The 18,484-nt window shown below is 46.9% G+C and overlaps 1 protein-coding gene across 3 annotated transcripts in view; it reads left to right on the plus strand.

Moving 5' to 3' along the window:
- Positions 1–111: 111 nt before the first annotated feature.
- Positions 112–18,484, plus strand: part of arhgap45 (Rho GTPase activating protein 45) — a 34,385-nt gene continuing 16,012 nt past the window's right edge. The window contains exons 1-13 of one of the 3 annotated variants that reach the window (XM_062960348.1): positions 112–373; positions 6,392–6,656; positions 6,838–6,981; positions 8,979–9,063; positions 9,193–9,265; positions 9,359–9,437; positions 10,552–10,689; positions 12,011–12,075; positions 14,051–14,161; positions 15,305–15,385; positions 16,629–16,835; positions 16,915–17,052; positions 17,713–17,900. In XM_062960348.1, coding sequence (XP_062816418.1) covers positions 278–373; positions 6,392–6,656; positions 6,838–6,981; positions 8,979–9,063; positions 9,193–9,265; positions 9,359–9,437; positions 10,552–10,689; positions 12,011–12,075; positions 14,051–14,161; positions 15,305–15,385; positions 16,629–16,835; positions 16,915–17,052; positions 17,713–17,900 — 1,670 coding nt within the window. In that variant the 5' untranslated portion in view covers positions 112–277. Of the gene's footprint in view, positions 374–2,127; positions 2,605–6,391; positions 6,657–6,837; positions 6,982–8,978; positions 9,064–9,192; positions 9,266–9,358; positions 9,438–10,551; positions 10,690–12,010; positions 12,076–14,050; positions 14,162–15,304; positions 15,386–16,628; positions 16,836–16,914; positions 17,053–17,712; positions 17,901–18,484 lie in introns of those variants that run through there. The other 2 variants (XM_062960347.1, XM_062960346.1) reach the window with 2 other exon arrangements.

Raw genomic sequence — 18,484 nt, forward strand, 5'->3', positions numbered from 1 at the left:
CATAGATCGATGCACCTGAAAAACCTACAACTCCACGTATCTAGAGCCGTCCAAAAAAGAGGCCGCCGAAAACAACAACTTCCTCCCGAGCCGAGGGACTCGCACCCGCAACCCAGCCTTTTTCCTGTGTCTTGTTGTCGCTGCTGCTTCTTCTTTTTCGCTGTCGTCGCTGCCAGGAAATCATGTGCCTCCGGCGCGTGTGAGGCCTTGTGTGGATGGCCAAGTGGGGAACCTTCGTCGGCGACTCCGGCCGGGTTCTGGGTTCGAGACGTTGACCATGTTTTCAAGGAAGAAGCGCGACTTGATGAAGACGCCGTCCATCTCCAAGAAGGGCCGGGCGGCCAGTCCCGTGCCACACGCGGCCACGATGGCGGTGAGTGTCTTCTGACGGCTCCGATGCCTGCATATGTGGCAGGCATCCTCAGAGGTTCGTTCAGAGGTCTGTTGGAAATGAGGCAAGTGGAGTGTGTATATATATCACAGGGTTGTTGTGAGTCCTTCGGTCTGTCCGGCCATGTGCCAGTGGGATTTGCTCCTAACATTTAGCCTGCATATTTATTTATTTATTTATTTTTCAAACTTATATGCCGCCACTCCCCTAGGGCTCGGAGTGGCTTACAAGATATGTGGCAGGTATCCTCAGAAGTTAGTTCAGAGGTCTGTTAGAAATGAGGCAAGTGGAGTGTGTATATATATCACTGTGTTGTTCTGAGTCCTTCGGTCTGTCCGGCCATGTTCCAATGGGATTCGCTCCTGACGTTTAGCCTGCATATGTGGCACGCATCCTCAGAAGTTTGTTCAGAGGTCTGTTGGAAATGAGGCAAGTGGAGTGTGTATATATATCACTGGGTTGTTGTGAGTCCTTCGGGCTGTCCGGCCATGTTACATTGGGATTTGCTCCTAACGTTTAGCCTGCATATGTGGCAGGCATCCTCAGAAGTTCGTTCAGAGGTCTGTTGGAAATGAGGCAAGTGGAGTGTGTATATATATCACAGGGTTGTCGTGAGTCCTTCTGGCTGTCCGGCCATGTTACATTGGGATTTGCTCCTAACGTTTAGCCTGCATATGTGGCAGGCATCCTCAAAGGTTTGTTCAGAGGTCTGTTAGAAATGAGGCAAGTGGAGTGTGTATATATATCACAGGGTTGTTGTGAGTCTTTCGGTCTGTCCGGCCATGTGCCAGTGGGATTTGCTCCTTACGTTTAGACTGTATATGTGGCAGGCATCCTAAGAAGTTTGTTCAGAGGTCTGTTGGAAATTTGGCAAGTGGAGTGTGTGTGTGTGTGTATATATATATGGCTTGTTGTGAGTCTTTCGGGCTGTCCAACCATGTTCCTAACATTTAGTCTGCATATGTGGCAGGCGTCCTAAGAAGTTTGTTCAGAGGTCTGTTGGAAATGAGGCAAGTGGAGTGTGTGCATGTGTGTGTGTGTGTATCTGGCTTGTTGTGAGTTTTATGGATTGTCTGGCCACGGTCCTGTGGGATTTGCTCCTAACGTTTAGCCTGCACATGTGGCAGGCATCCTCAGAGGTTCGTTCAGAGGTCTGTTGGAAATGAGGCAAGTGGAGTGTGCGTGTGTGTGTTTGTGTATCTGGCTTGTTGTGAGTTTTATGGACTGTCTGGCCATGTTCCAGTGGGATTCTCTCCAAACATCCTGCATATGTGGCACATATCCTCAGAAGTTTGTTCAGATGTCTGTTGGAAATGAGGCAAGTGGAGCGTGTATATATATCACTGGCTTGTTGTGAGTCTTTCGAGCTGTCCAACCATGTTCCTAACATTTAGCCTGCATATGTGGCAGGCGTCCTAAGAAGTTTGTTCAGAGGTCTGTTGGAAATGAGGCAAGTGGAGTGTGTGTGTGTGTGTGTGTATTCACTGGGTTGTTGTGAGTCTTTCGGGCTGTCCAGCCACGTTCCAGTGGGATTCTCTCCTAACGTTTAGCCTGTATATGTGGCACGCATCCTCAGAGGTTTGTTCAGAGGTCTGGGAGCTGTAGTCCAGCAGGGCTTTTGGCCTTTGCTATGCGACGGAACAAATGTGGTTTGGCATCACTTTAATGCAATGGCACCCTGGGAGTTGTAGTTCCTCAAGGACTTTAGTGCAGCGGAAAGACTCCAAATCCCATCTATTTCAACAGTGGGGATGCATTCAACCTGCAATGCAACGGAGATGCAATCCGAGTCTGGGCAAACTTCGCATCCCAAGCAGCGAGTGGAGCGTTGGGTGTCCCCACCCTTGCAGCGGGGCCTCGAGTGTTATCTTTTGAAAACCAGGCCGTGCTGCAAAAGAGGAAGCACCGCGGTGGCTGTTGCTTCGGGGAGGAAGGAGAAAAATACACATTGCGGTTGGCTTCTCCTTCCGGCCCGTCTTGCAGAAAGTTTGCACTCACCCCGCTCCATGATATTGAGACACTACCCGGAGTATCTACTCAAAGCCTATTTCCGAGGGTTCGGGAAGGAGTGGACGGTCAAAATGGCAGGGACGTTGGCCAAGCGGGTCAGCAGCAAGGCCAGCTACAGTCCGTACTTGACCGGACGGCGGAAGAAAGCGCCCAAAACTCAGGGGTCGGGGTTGGTGCCGTCCCGACCCAGCGTTTGGTTCAAGGTAGGGACACACGGACCTCATTTCACCAGTGGGATTCTCTCCTAACGTTTAGCCTGCATATGTGGCACGCATCCTCAGAGGTTCGTTCAGAGGTCTGTTGGAAATGAGGCAAGTGGAGTGTGTATATATCTCACTGGGTTGTTGTGAGTCCTTCGGGCTGTCAGGCCATGTTACAGTGGGATTCACTCCTAACGTTTAGCCTGCATATGTGGCACGCATCCTCAGAGGTTCGTTCAGAGGTCTGTTAGAAATGAGGCAAGTGGAGTGTGGATATATCTCACTGGGTTGTTGTGAGTCCTTCGGGCTGTCAGGCCATGTTACAGTGGAATTCTCTCCTGACGTTTAGCCTGCATATGTGGCACGCATCCACAGAGGTCTGATTCAGAGGTCTGTTAGAAATGAGGCAAGTGGAGTGTGTATATATATCACTGGGTTGTTGTGAGTCTTTCAGGAGGCAAGTGGAGTGTGTATATATATCACTGGGTTGTTGTGAGTCTTTCAGGCTGTCCAGCCATGTTCCTAACATTTAGCCTGCATATGTGGCACGCATCCTCAGAGGTTCGTTCAGAGGTCTGTTGGAAATGAGGCAAGTGGAGTGTGTATATATCTCACTGGGTTGTTGTGAGTCTTTCAGGCTGTCCAGCCATGTTCCTAACGTTTAGGCTGCATATGTGGCATGCATCCTCAGAGGTTCGTTCAGAGGTCTGTTAGAAATGAGGCAAGAGGAGTGTGTATAAATATATCACAGGGTTACTGTGAGTCCTTCGGGCTGTCAGGCCACGTTCCAGTGGGATTCTGTCATAACGTTTAGCCTGCATATGTGGCAGGTGTCCTAAGAAGTTTGTTCAAAGGTCTGGTGGAAATGGGGCAAGTGGAGTGCATATATATATATAACTGAGTTGTTGTGAGTCTTTCAGGAGGCAAGTGGAGTGTGTATATATATCACTGGGTTCTTGTGAGTCTTTCAGGCTGTCCGGCCATGTTTCTAACGTTTAGCCTGCATATGTGGCACGCATCCTCAGAAGTTCGTTCAGAGATATGTTGGAAATGGGGCAGGTGGAGTGTGTGTGTATATATATATATATCCCAGGGTTGTTGTGAGTCCTTCGGGCTGTCAGGCCATGTTACAGTGGGATTCACTCCTGACGTTTAGCCTGCATATGTGGCGCAGCCTCAGAGGTTCGTTCAGAGGTCTGTTAAAAATGAGGCAAGTGGAGTGTGTGTGTGTATGTGTATGTATGTATGTATGTATGTGTGTGTGTGTGTGTGTGTGTGTGTATATATATATATATATATATATATATATATATATATATATATCACTGGGCCTGCATATGTGGCAGGCATCCTCAGAGGTGGAATAATGTCCAGGGTGGAAGAAAGTACTCTTGTCACCTCGATCTGGGAACTAAATTTGCATCTCCACTCTCAAACGAAAGCAGTTTCAAGGCTGTGGGGTCTGGGAAGTCGTAGTCAGGGCTGGCCCTAGGTCATTTTCAAGTGTTAGCATTTTGTCCCCACAAAACCAGTATTTGGCGCCCCCGTAGCCCTCCCCAGAGCCTCAATGGCGCCCCTAGCAGGTTTTGCGCCACCCGCAGTTGCTTACTCGGCTTATAGCTTCAGCCACCCCTGGTTGTAGTTGTACATGGGCTTTTGTGTGAAGCTCAATGAGCGTCGTTGTTCGGGGACGCCGGGCCTCATCGTTTGGGCACACCAGGCCTCGTCGTTCGGGGGCGCCAGGACTAGTCAGTCGAGGATGCCAGGCTTCATCGTTCGGGGTGACCTGCTTCGTCGTTCGGGGGATGCCGGGCCTCATCGTTCTGGGGCTCTGGGTCTCGTCGATCTGGGGCGCCGGGCCTCATCGTTGGGGGACACCGGGCCTCGTCGTTTGGGGATGCCAGGCTTCGTCGTTCGGGGACGCCGGGCCTCATCATTCGGGGACACCGGGCCTCATTGTTCGGGGATGCCAGGCTTCGTCGTTCAGGGACACCGGGCCTCATCATTCGGGGACACCGGGCCTCATCGTTCGGGGATGCCAGGCTTCGTCGTTCGGGGACGCCGGGCCTCATCATTCGGGGACACCGGGCCTCATCGTTCGGGGATGCCAGGCTTCGTCGTTCGGGGACGCCGGGCCTCATCATTCGGGGACACCGGGCCTCATCGTTCGGGGATGCCAGGCTTCGTCGTTCAGGGACACCGGGCCTCATCGTTCGGGGCGGCAGGAGTAGTCGTTCGGGGAAACCAGGCATCGTCGTTCGGGGGCGCCAGGTCTTGTTCGGGGGTGCCGTGCTTCTTCGTTCGGGGGCGCCTCATCGTTTGGGGACGCCGGGCCTCGTCATTCAAGGGCGGCAGGACTAGTTGTTTGGGGAAACCAGGCATCGTCGTTTGGGGACGCCGGGCCTCGTCATTCAAGGGCGGCAGGACTAGTTGTTTGGGGAAACCAGGCATCATCGTTCGGGGACGCCGGGCCTCGTCATTCAAGGGCGGCAGGACTAGTTGTTTGGGGAAACCAGGCATCATCGTTCGGGGGAGCCAGGTCTTGTTGTTCGGGGGTGCCGTGCTTCTTCGTTTGGGGGATGCCGGGCCTCATCGTTTGGGGACACCGTGCTTCGTCGTTCGGGGATGCCGGACCTCGTCGTTTGGGGACACCGTGCTTCGTCGTTCGGGGATGCCGGACCTCGTCGTTTGGGGACGCCAGGCCTCATCATTCAAGGGCGGCAGGACTAGTTGTTCGGGGAAACCAGGCATCATCGTTCGGGGAGGCCGGGCCTCGTCATTCAAGGGCGGCAGGACTAGTTGTTTGGGGAAACCAGGCATCGTCGTTTGGGGACGCCGGGCCTCGTCATTCAAGGGCGGCAGGACTAGTTGTTTGGGGAAACCAGGCATCATCGTTCGGGGACGCCGGGCCTCGTCATTCAAGGGCGGCAGGACTAGTTGTTTGGGGAAACCAGGCATCATCGTTCGGGGACGCCGGGCCTCGTCATTCAAGGGCGGCAGGACTAGTTGTTTGGGGAAACCAGGCATCATCGTTCGGGGGAGCCAGGTCTTGTTGTTCGGGGGTGCCGTGCTTCTTCGTTTGGGGGATGCCGGGCCTCATCGTTTGGGGACACCGTGCTTCGTCGTTCGGGGATGCCGGACCTCGTCGTTTGGGGACGCCAGGCCTCATCATTCGAGGGCGGCAGGACTAGTTGTTCGGGGAAACCAGGCATCATCGTTCGGGGAGGCCGGGCCTCGTCATTCAAGGGCGGCAGGACTAGTTGTTCGGGGAAACCAGGCATCGTCGTTTGGGGACGCCGGGCATCGTCATTCAAGGGCGGCAGGACTAGTTGTTTGGGGAAACCAGGCATCGTCGTTCGGGGACGCCGGGCCTCGTCATTCAAGGGCGGCAGGACTAGTTGTTTGGGGAAACCAGGCGTCGTTCGGGGACGCCGGGCCTCATCATTCAAGGGCGGCAGGACTAGTTGTTTGGGGAAACCAGGCATCGTCGTTCGGGGAGGCCGGGCCTCATCATTCAAGGGCGGCAGGACTAGTTGTTCGGGGAAACCAGGCATCGTCATTTGGGGACGCCGGGCCTCGTCATTCAAGGGCGGCAGGACTAGTTGTTTGGGGAAACCAGGCTTCGTCGTTTGGGGACGCCGGGCCTCATCATTCGAGGGTGGCAGGACTAGTCGTTCGGGGAAACCAGGCATCGTCGTTCGGAGGCGCCGGGCCTCATCGTTTGGGGACGCCGAACCTCGTTGTTCGGGGATGCCGGACCTCGTCATTTGCTAACCTTTTTTCCTTGTAGGAGCTTCCCTCGGTGGTGTCGGGCCCGCTGGATGGCACAACGATGGCCAAGCGCCCCACCAGCCTCAGCCGCCATGCCAGCGCCGCGGGGTTCCCCCTCTCTCCGGCCAAGGGGCTCCCCAAAAGCCACAAAGCTCACAGCCCCGGAGACGGGGTCAATGCCGAGAGCAGCCTGACCGACCCGGAGGACATTGCGCAGCTCTTGGCCGACGTGGCCTGCTTTGCCGAGCGGCTGGAGAAGCTCAAGGACGTGGTGCTCCAGGAGGGTCAGTGGCTATCGCTCGCCTTTCTGCAGCTCCTTTCCATTGTTGCTTGCAGTTATCACGCTATAGTAAATGTGGGATACATATCTTCCGATTCTTCTCGTAGTTCCCCAAAGTCCAAGAGGGCCGGGGCCTTGCCGAACTACGACTCCCAACCATATTTTGCTCTTCCGTTTGGTGACAGATGGGGTGGAGTCCCGCCGGCCCGTGGCCCACGAATACCTCGGGGAAGCCCTGCGGATCCTCCGGCAGATTATCAGCAAGTACCCGCTGCTCAACACCTTGGAGACGTTGACCGCCGCCGGGACGCTCATCTCGAAAGTCAAAGGTTGGTGGGCAAGTGGTTCTTTCCATTGAAGCCAAAGAACTTAATTTCAGTCCGTCCAGGTTCCCATGAAATCATATCACGGCCTTATATTCGCTGGGAAGACCGAGTTTGCCTGCTTTTCACACCTTATGTTCTCAAAACTAATCTACCCTCCCTTGAAATCTCCTCGACCTTCTCGTCTTCCCAAGGCTTATTCTCTAAGAAATCGGTACTTTCAATTTCACCGGTTGCCTGAGAACGATATAAAGAATTCAAAGCATCAGCCGGGTCAGCCTGACCTGCCTGAAATTCTCCCCGAACACTCTCAGGCACTTGATTTCAAGTTCCTCATCCTCTGAATCCTCTGATGCTTGCCAGACTTCAACAACCTGCCGTCTATTAGGATCCAATTTTACAATTTAATTGGTCGATTAATACGTAATGTTACTTCTCTACAGTCGATTAAGCCTTAATTTTAAGTCCATTCAGCAAGGACTCGTGCAACATAAATTGGAAGATTCCTGTTTTGGATGTGTTATTTGCTCCTTTTTAGGACACTTTGGACCTGATGAGTTTCTGCATCATTACGCAACAATACCTGCCATCTATTAAGATCCTAATTTGATATTTAATTAGTTTATTAATGCATAATTTTAATTCTCTGCAGTTGATTAAAATCTCAAGCGAAGGGCTCCTGCAACATGAATGGGAAGATTCCTGCTCTGCCATCTATTAAGATTCAATTTAAATATTTGATCAGTCTATTAATACATAACTTTAATTCTCTGCAGTCAATTAAGACTTAATGTTAAGTCCATTCGGCAAGGGCTCGTGCAACATGAATTGGAAGATTCCTGCTCTGCCATCTATTAAGATTCAATTTAAACATTTAATTGGTCTATTAATATGTAATTTTACTTCTCTGCAGTCAATTAAGCCTTAATTTTAAGTCCATTCAGCAAGGGCTCGTGTAACATAAATTGGAAGATTCCTGCTCCAGATATGTTTTTCGTTCCATTTTAGGACACTTTGGACCTGATGAGTTTCTGCATCATTACGGAACAATACCTGACATCTATTAAGATCCTAATTTGATATTTAATTAGTCTATTAATGCATAATTTTAATTCTCTGCAGTCGATTAAAATCTCAAGCGAAGGGCTCGTGCAACATGAATTGGAAGATTCCTGCTCTGCCATCTATTAAGATTCAATTTAAACATTTGATCAGTCTATTAATACATAACTTTAATTCTCTGCAGTCAATTAAGACTTAATGTTAAGTCCATTCGGCAAGGGCTCGTGCAACATGAATTGGAAGATTCCTGCTCTGGATGTGTTTTTTGTTCTTTTTTATTTCTTTTTCTTCTGCATCATTACACAACAAAGCCTGCAATCTATTAAGATCCAAATTTAATATTTAATCGGTCTATTAATACATAATTTTAATTCTCTGCGAATTTAATTCTCAAGCGAAGGGCTCCTGTAACATGAATTGGAAGATTCCTGTTTTGGATGTGTTTTTTGTTTATTTTTAGAACATGTTGGACCCATTAGCTTCTGCATCATTGCACAACAATGCCTGCCGTCTATTAAGATCCAGTTTTAATATTTAATCGGTCTATTAAAAGCGGTAACAAACAAAACACCGAAGGAAACTTTTAATTAGAAATACAGGAGCCCCCAACTATGTCCAACGGTGCTGGGTTTGGGGAAAATATTCCAGCAAGCTTGATGGGTTTCCCCAACTTTTTGTTTTTCCCTCATTTTAACCGGTCCATTAAAAGCGGTAAAAATTAAATCACCGAAGGAAGCTTTTAATTAGAAATACAGGAGCCCCCAACTATGTCCAACGGTTCTAAGTTTGGGGAAAATATTCCAGCAAGCTTCATGGGTTTCCCCAACTTTTTGTTTTTCCCTCATTTTAACCGGTCTATTAAAAGTGGTAAAAATTAAATCACCGAAGGAAGCTTTTAATTAGAAATACAGGAGCCCCCAACTATGTCCCTTCTGTCCCAGGTTTCCATTACGAATCCAACAACGAAGCCGAGAAAAGGGAATTTGAGAAGGCCGTGGAAATGATTGCCGTTTCCTTCAGCAGCACGTAAGCGAGTGAACGGGTGGGACGGGGTTGCAAAAGGGGTCCCGCGAGGCCATCCAGTCCCTCCCGGCTGCTTTCTCGTTTTACACCCGGATCTTCCCTGACTTTTTCTCCGCTTTCCGGACTTTTCAGAGTCTCCGAATTCCTCATGGGCGAAGTCGACTGCAGCACCATCCTCTCCATGCCGCCCAGCGACGCCAACCAGGTAAGTGGGGCGCCCCGTTTTGCGCCCCGACTACACACACGCCGCCACCCACCCCGGGCCGAAGGAAACACGGATGCGTTTTCTCATTTCCAGTCGATGGAAAACCTGTACGGTGGGATCCCCGGGCAAGGCGCAGAAATCCTGTCCGACCGCTCCGAAGACTTCAGTTCGAGTAAGTGACGTCACAGAGGGCCACTTCACCCAGCCTATCCTTCACCTAGCAACAGCTAATACAGTAATATCACAGAGGGCCACTTCGCCTAGCAACAACCAACCCCACACCGCAACAGCCAATCCAGTAACATCACAGAGGGCCACTTCACCTAGCAACAACCCACCTTATACTTTACAACAGCCAGTCCAGTAACATCACAGAGGGCCACTTCTCCCAGCCAATTCAGTAACATCACAGATGGTCACTTCACCCAGCTAATCCAGTAACATCACAGAGGGCCACTTCACCTAGCAACAACCAACCTTATACTTTGCAACAGCCAATTCAGTAACATCACAGAGGGCCACTTCACCCAGCCAATTCAGTAACATCACAGATGGTCACTTCACCCAGCTAATCCATTAACATCACAGAGGGCCACTTCACCTGGCAACATCCTAACCTATACTTTGCAACAGCCAGTCCAATGACATCACAGAGGGCCACTTCACCCAGCCAATACAGTAACATCACAGAGGGCCACTTCACCTAGCAACAGTTAATTCAGTAACATCAGCGGGCCACTTCACCCAGCCAATCCACATAGCAACAGCTAATTCAGTAATATCACAGAGGGCTACTTCACCTAGTAACAGCCAATCCAACGATGTCAGAGGGTTACTTCACCTAGCAACAGCCAATCCTTCACCTAGCAACAGCTAATCCAATGACATCACAGAGGACAACTTCACCTAGCAATAACCAACCATACACTGCAACAGCCAATTCAGTAACATCACAGGGGGCCACTTCACCTAGCAACAACCAATCCTACACCTAGCAACAGCCAATCCATTGATATCAGAGGGTTACTTCACCTAGCAACAGCTAATCCAGTAACACAGAGGGCCACTTCACCTAGCAACAACCAACTTTATACTTAGCAACAGTCAATCGAGTGACACCCTAGAGGGCCACTTCACCTAACAGCAGCCTTTGTGTGGCAGTCAGACAAACAAACATGGATTCTTCGATTCTCATATACAGATGAATGGAATGGGAAGTTAAATGATGAGTTATTTCAGGTCTGAACTTAGGGTTTGCATGACTTACGGGGTTTCTTCCTTTGCAGTCCGGCTGTCGGCCGAAGAGGTGGACGTCCTGCTCCAAAAGTGCGAGGGTGGGGTGGCCTTTGCCCTGAAGTACGCCAAGAACATCTCCAAGTACATGAAGGATCTCATTTACTACTTGGAGAAGAGGACGGCTCTGGGTGAGGAAAGACAGTCTATGCTAGGGCTCGTGCAAATGAGGTGGAAGATTCCTACTCTGAATATTATTTGTTTAATTTTAGGGACATTTTGACCTATGACTTTCCACATCATAATGCAATCTATTAAGATCTCATTTTAATGCAAAAGGAGGCCAATTCGGCAAGGGCGGAAGATTCCTATTCTGGACATTATTATTATTATTATTATTATTATTATTATTATTATTATTATTATTTAACTTTGGGGATATTTTGATACCAACGAGTTTTCACATCATACTGCAAAAGTGCCTGCAATATGTTGTCATTTTAATGCAGAAGGAAGTCGATTCAGCAAGGGCTCATGCAACATGAAGTGGAAGATTCCTACTCTGGATACTATTACAACTTTCCCCATAGTTCCTGTAGTTGATTAATATGTCATTATTTCTCCCAACGATGGAAGCATAAATAGCACAGGAAGCTTTTAAATAAAAATACAGTAGCCCACAACAAAAAAAATAGCACAGGAAGCTTTTAAATAAAAATACAGTAGCCCACAACAAAAAAAAAATAGCACAGGAAGCTTTTAAATAAAAATACAGTAGCCCACAACAACAAAAAATAACTAGCACAGGAAGCTTTTAAATAAAAATACAGTAGCCCACAACAACAAAAAAATAATTGGCACAGGAAGCTTTTAAATAAAAATACAGTAGCCCACAACAACAACAACAAAAATAGCACAGGAAGCTTTTGAATAAAAATACAGTAGCCCACAACAACAAAAAATAAATAGCACAGGAAGCTTTTAAATAAAAACACAGTAGCCCACAACAACAACAAAAATAGCATAGGAAGCTTTTAAATAAAAATACAGTAGCCCACAACAACAAAAAATAACTAGCACAGGAAGCTTTTAAATAAAAACACAATAGCTCACAACAAAAAAATAAATAGCACAGGAAGCTTTTAAATAAAAACACAGTAGCCCACAACAACAAAAATAGCATAGGAAGCTTTTCAATAAAAATATAATAGCCCACAAAAATAGCACAGGAAGCTTTTAAATAAAAACACAGTAGCCCACAACAACAACAAAAATAGCATAGGAAGCTTTTAAATAAAAATATAATAGCCCACAAAAAATAGCACAGGAAGCTTTTAAATAAAAATACAGTAGTCCACAACAAAAAATAGCACAGGAAGCTTTTAAATAAAAATACAGTAGCCCACCAACAAAAAAAATAAATAGCACAGGAAGCTTTTAAATAAAAATACAGTAGCCCACAACTATCTTACTATAGAAGACGTTGGGACAAATTATCACTTTTTCCCGCAGAGATGGAGTTTGCCAAAGGGCTCCAGAAGATGGCAAATACCTGCAAGCAGACCATCACACAAGAGGTAAGGTGGTGAGATGAAAGCGATGCACAACAAATAATAATAATTTTCTTGCTAGGATTTCTATTGCGAGTATGAATAATAAGGGTGAGAGGGGGCATCCCTGTCTCACACCTCTCTGTATTGGAAACATTTCAGTCATATCTCCATTAATTTTAATTTTGGCTCTTTGTTCTGTGTATATGGCTTGTATTCCGTTAATGAATTTCCCCCCATATCTTAGGTTCTTTAATAGTTCAATGATGAAATTCCAGTTTAGTCGGTCAAAGGCCTTTTCAGCATCCAATAATAAAAGTGCCCCCTTTTTGAGTTTTGCATTTTGAATGTGTTCAATTATATTCAAGATTATTCTTGTGTTATCTTTAATTTGCCTTCCAGGTAGAAAGCCTGCTTGATCAGCTTTGATCCAATTACTCAGTGTTGATTTTAATCGGTTTGCCAATATTGATGAAAATATTTTATAGTCCATGTTTAGCAATGAAATTGGTCTGTAAATTTGAATCTGTTTTTCATTTTCATTTTCTTTGGGGATTAGAATAATGCTGGCCTCCTTCCATGTCTCTGGAAGATGATGACCTGATTGGTATAAAAGTGAAAAACCAAAAATATAAAATAACTAGCTGTGCCCGGCCACGCGTTGCTGTGGCTTGTCTGGTGGTGTTGGTGAGAAATTTGAGTTAGTGGTGGTATTGAATGTCTGTTGTATGGTTGTCTTTATGTTAATATGCATTTGGTTGTTTGTGTAATGTGAAAGTGGTGGGAGTAGAGGGGGTCTTTGTCGCTGTGTAGTATTGTATAGTATGCATACGTTGTCCAAGTGTTGTGAATGCTTGGATTGTGTCTTGGTGCATAGTAGAAAGGGTTGGGCTGGATGGCCCTTAGGGGTCTCTCCAAATTATTGGATGGTATAGTTCTATGATTATTATTGTTGCTGCTGTTATCATCATGATTATTATCTTTATTATCATTATTATTATTATATAGTGGGTGGGTGGCCATCTGTCAGGAGTGTTTGGATTGTGTGGTCTTGCATGGTAGAAGGAGGTTGTACTGGATGATTCTTAGGGCTGTCTGGAAACATGAGGATTCCATGATATTGTTATTAGCATTATCATTCTCAAGAGGCTGTATGGCCATCTGTTGGGAGTGTTTGGATTGTGTTCTCCACGGCAGGAAGGGGTTGGACTGGCTGGCCTTTAGGGGTCTCTGCTATCTCTGTGACTGTAGGATTCTATTATTATTTTTATGGTGGAGATTGTGGAGATAAGCACCAAAACATCATGTTAGACAACACATTTGGTAGAAAAAGTAGTTCAATATGCAGTAATGTTATGTTGTAATTACTGTATTTACGAATTTAGCATCAAAATAGCATGATATATTGAAAACATTGACTCCAAAAATGGCTTGGATAATCCAGAAACTTGGATAAGCGAGGCTTGGATAAGTGAGACTGTACTGTAAATAATTTGGATGATGGGCGGGTGCTAGGACCCAGGGGACAGCTTTTTCCCATTGCCTGCCTTCCCTCTTGCCTGTCGGCCATTCTGCTTTCTCTTTCCCTCCCGGCATGGCTCCCGATGGTGCGTTGTGGGTTCTCTCCATGTGGAGGTGCGTGACGTGATTTTGTGTTGTTTCAACCTTAAGGCGTGGATGATGGGTTGTGTTGTCAAATTTGGAGGTTGGGGGGCCTTTACTTTTGTTGCTTTACTCGGTGCCGTGATTCCATTAGCCTTTTATATATATAGAAGTTATTTGCAGATGACATTATTTTAATGTCAGAAGATCCGCAGAAAGAATTTCCCAAAATGATATGGCTCAGTCAATCAATTTGGATCAGTTGCGGGTCTTTCAATCAATCTACGCAAAACAAAAATATTAGTGACAAAGTTAAGCAATAAAGGAAAAGAACTAATAATAATAATAATAATAATAATAATAATAATAATAATAACAATAATGGCTCCTGGTCTTGCAGCCCCACATGCCGTTCCTTTCGATCTATTCCTTGGCGCTGGAACAAGACTCCGAATACGCCGCGAGCTCCCTCCACGCCGCTGTCACTCTGCGGATGGAGACGTTCTTGCAAGTAAGGAGTAAAATTCATAGTTAATGCATAAGGTTGTGGGTGAACTACAACTCCCAGAAAGGAAGGCCAGTTCCCTAACCCAAACATCAAATTTTGACATATCAAGTTTGTGTGCCAAATGTGGTCCAATTCCATCTTTGGTGGAGCTCAGAGTGCTCATTGAACTATACATCCCAGTACTACAACTCCCAAATGTCCAGGCCAATTCCCCTCAAAACCCACCTGTATTCACATTTGGGCATATTGGATATCGGTGCCAAGTTTGGTCCAGATCCATCATTGTCTGGGATCATGGACGTAGGCGAACTACAACTCCCATACATCTACACATCCCAGTCCCTACAACTCCTCTAAATCTATAGGGATACAATATATATGTATTGAAACAGGGGAACTATACATCCCAGTATCTAAATCAGGGGTCCCCAAACTTTTTAAACAGGGGGCCAGTTCACGACCCTTCGGACCATTGGAGGGCCGGACTATAGTTGGCCACCAAGCAATAATAATAATAATAACAACAACAACAACAACAACAACAACAACAACAACAACAAAAAAGAGTGTCGGAAGAGACCCTTTCGGCCATTGAGTCCAATCCCCTTCTGCCTTTGTGCACCGAAAGCACAAGCAAAGCACCCCTGACAGATGGCCACCCAGCCTCAATGTTAATAATAATAATAATAATAATAATAATAATAATAATAATAATAATAATAAGGGTTGGAAGAGACCCTTTGGGCCAGAGTCCAAACCCCTTCTGCCTTTGTGCACCAAAAGCACTAGCAAAGCACCCCTGACAGATGGCCACCCAGTCTCAATGTTAATAATAATAATAATAATAATAATAATAATAATAATAATAATAATAATGTGATTTTGTGATACGAAATCCAGCATACCTATCTTTTTTGCTGTGTCATACAATATAATAATAATAATAATAATAATAATAATAATAATAATAATAATAATAATAATAATAATGGTTGTAAGAGAAGAAGAGACCCCTTGGGTCATTTAGTCTAACCCCCTTCTGCCCTTGTGCCATGGGGGCCGGATAAATGGCTTTGATGGGCCGCATCCGGCCCCCGGGCCTTAGTTTGGGGACCCCTGATCTAAATGGTGAATCCTTCATTGCAGCCGCTGCAGACGAGGCGCCTGGAGCACGAAAAGCGTCGGAAGGAGATCAAGGAGCAATGGGGACGAGCCCAGCGGAAACTGGTGGGGCAACTGGGGAGACTGGGACCATAGACCAGGCTGGGAAACTGAAAAACTGGAGCTGGAGAAGGGAGAAAGTTGCATTTTAGAGGAAAGTCAAAGTTGGGAACTGGAGAAGGGAGAAAGTTGTCATTGAAAGGATAGTCAATGATGGAAGTGAGCTGGAGAAGGGAGAAAGTTGCATTTTAGAGATTAAGGTAAAGATGGGAGCTGGAGAAGGGAGAAAGTTGTCATTTGGAAGACAAGGCAAAGACGGAAAGGAGCTGGATAAGAGAGAAAGTTGCCCTTTAGAGGACAGGCAAAGATAGGAGCTGGAGAAGGGAGAAAGTTGCACATTAGATGATAAGGCAACAATGGAAGGAAACTGGAGAAATGAGAAAGTTGGCAATTAGAGAACAAAGGAAGAAAGCTGGAGAATAAAGGAAGAAGCTGGAGAAGGGGAAAAGTTGCTCTTTGGTTGACAGGCAAAGATGGGAGCTGGAGAAGGGGGAAAGTTGCCCTTAGGACAGGCAAAGATTGAAGGCAGCTCGAGAAGGGAGAAAGTTGTCATTTAGAGGACAGGCAAAGATGGAAGGGAGCTGGAGAAGGGAGAAAGTTGTCATCTGGAGGATAAGGCAATAATGGAAGGGACCTTTAAAGATAGTCAAAGATGGAAGGGAGCTGGAGAAGGGAGAAAGTTGCCCTTTAGAGGACAAGTAAAGATGGGAGCCGGAGAAGGGAGAAAGTTGTCATCTGGAGGATAAGGCAATAATGGAAGTGATCTTTAAAGATAGGCAAAGATGGAAGGGAGCTGGAGAAGGGAGAAAGTTGCCCTTTAGAGGACAAGTAAAGATGGGAGCCGGAGAAGGGAGAAAGTTGTCATCTGGAGGATAAGGCAATAATGGAAGGGACCTTTAAAGATAGGCAAAGATGGAAGGGAGCTGGAGAAAGGAGAAAGTTGCCCTTTAGAGGACAAGTAAAGATGGGAGCTGGAGAAGGGAGAAAGTTGCCCTTTAGAGGACAGGTAAAGATGGGAGCCGGAGAAGGGAGAAAGTTGTCATCTGGAGGATAAGGCAATAATGGAAGTGATCTTTAAAGATAGGCAAAGATGGAAGGGAGCTGGAGAAGGGAGAAAGTTGCCCTTTTGTTGACAGGTAACGATGGGAGCCGGAGAAGGGAGAAAGCTGCCATTTAGATGGACTCCCAGGCTGGTTTTCATAGGTTTTGAGGACCCGACGTGGGTTTCTTTCCCCTCCCCTCTCCCCAGCAAGAGGCCGAAAACAACCTGCGGAAGGCCAAGCAGGTCTACATGCAGCGCTCGGAGGAGAGCGAGAAGGCCAAGAACGTGGCGGCCAAAGCCGAGGAGGAGCAAATGGGGTCCGTTGTCGGAGGCGGTGGCGGCGGGGGGACCGGGGCCGTCCCCAACAAGGCCCTGGAGAAGAAGCGGCGGCTGGAGGAAGAGGCCCGGAACAAGGCCGGTTCGCGTTTTGGGGGGTGCGGGTCGGGGACAACAATACGGATTTAATTCTAAATCTTCTGGGCGCCATTTCCAGGCCGAAGAAGCCATGGCGACATACCGGACATGCATCGCGGACGCCAACACGCAGCGGCAGGAGTTGGAGGACACCAAAGTCACGTCGTTGCGGCAGATCCACGAGGTGGTCAAGCAGAGCGACCAGGTCATCAAGTCGGTACGTCCGAGTCAATCAATCAGAGAACGAATGATCAATAATGTTATGGAATCCTAAGATCTGGGATTTGATGGCTTTCGAATCAATTGAAACCGACCGAGGACAAAGGCGGGAGGAAGCACCGGGGGAAATGGGAAGGCGGAGGAGTAACGGGTGTCAATACCTGCACATTATTGTGCCAAATTGCTATGTGTGTGTGTGTAAAGAAATCCTTGCAAAGATGCTTGCAAGAGATCTCTGCAAAATAAAGGGAGCTGAGTTTTGCAGAGGCAAGCCACGCCTCAAACAATGTATCAGTTTGCTGGCAGATGGCTGGATTTGACAGTTGGGAATTTGAGATTGTAGGGAGAGCACAGAAACAGACAGGCTCTCTGGCTACGGTCAAGTAGCAGTTTAAATATGCTATGCTGGATATATTGAATGCTGATTGATTAGTTATTGATGCTATGCAACTACAAGGACATTGTACGATTGCTGAACTGTTTATTTGACTTCAACTCAACAAGTAAAGTTTCCTTTTGTTCTTTTAATTCCTCTGCCTGGTTTGAGTCTTTTGCACATGGTGTTAACTGGACGCTGCTGGTTCCGCTACTCACACTCCCTAACACACATGTCTCGCTTCTTTCTTCCATTAACACCTCTCTTTTCTTACTCCTCCAGGCCACCATTTCGTTCTACCAAACCATGCACATGCAGACGGCGCCGCTACCTGTCTACTTCCAGACGCTGTGCGAAAGCAGCAAGCTCTACGACCCGGGTCAGCAATACGCCTCCCACGTCAAGCGGCTGCAGCGGGAGGACGAGCCGGACACGCAGTACGACTTCGAGCCCTACGTCTCCCACAATTGGTACGGTTCAGTCGAATCCCATCCCAAAATAGTTCCAAAATAGCTTGAAATCAACTCCCAGGACTCTGTAGCAATGCGCTACAGAGTCTGTACAAGATACAGACATGAGCATGAAAGCAAGAATACTCTTCCAACGAACCATAGGGAACACTTGAACAAGGCAAGAGCTCTCACTCAGAAAACAAAGTTGCTTGATCTGAAATCTTTCCACATTTTCCCCTTATTTTAACTGTTCTGACAGGACATGAAAGCATTGATTTCCACAGATATATATAAAGCTTCTGCGAACAGGCCTTAAAATATGGAGGGAAAATATGTCTGGAGGGAGTATATATATCAGGAGGATTTGGAGAATAAGGAAGGATAACAGAACTGAGGAATTTATATGAGTAAATATGGTAACTTATATAAGAAGGTACGGTAACTGCCACCAATGTGAGGTAATGTCTTTTAACGTAAATGATAAATGGTAAATGGTAATGGCTTTCCCCCAGGCGCAGAGTGAGGCAAGGAGACTGATCTTTATGAACAACAACGAAGTTCAAGTTTATTTGTACATAAGCTTGTGGTTGCAATATATAGAC

The sequence above is a fragment of the Anolis carolinensis genome, unplaced genomic scaffold, assembly GCF_035594765.1.
Source record: "Anolis carolinensis isolate JA03-04 unplaced genomic scaffold, rAnoCar3.1.pri scaffold_7, whole genome shotgun sequence".
Taxonomy (NCBI): domain Eukaryota; kingdom Metazoa; phylum Chordata; class Lepidosauria; order Squamata; family Dactyloidae; genus Anolis; species Anolis carolinensis.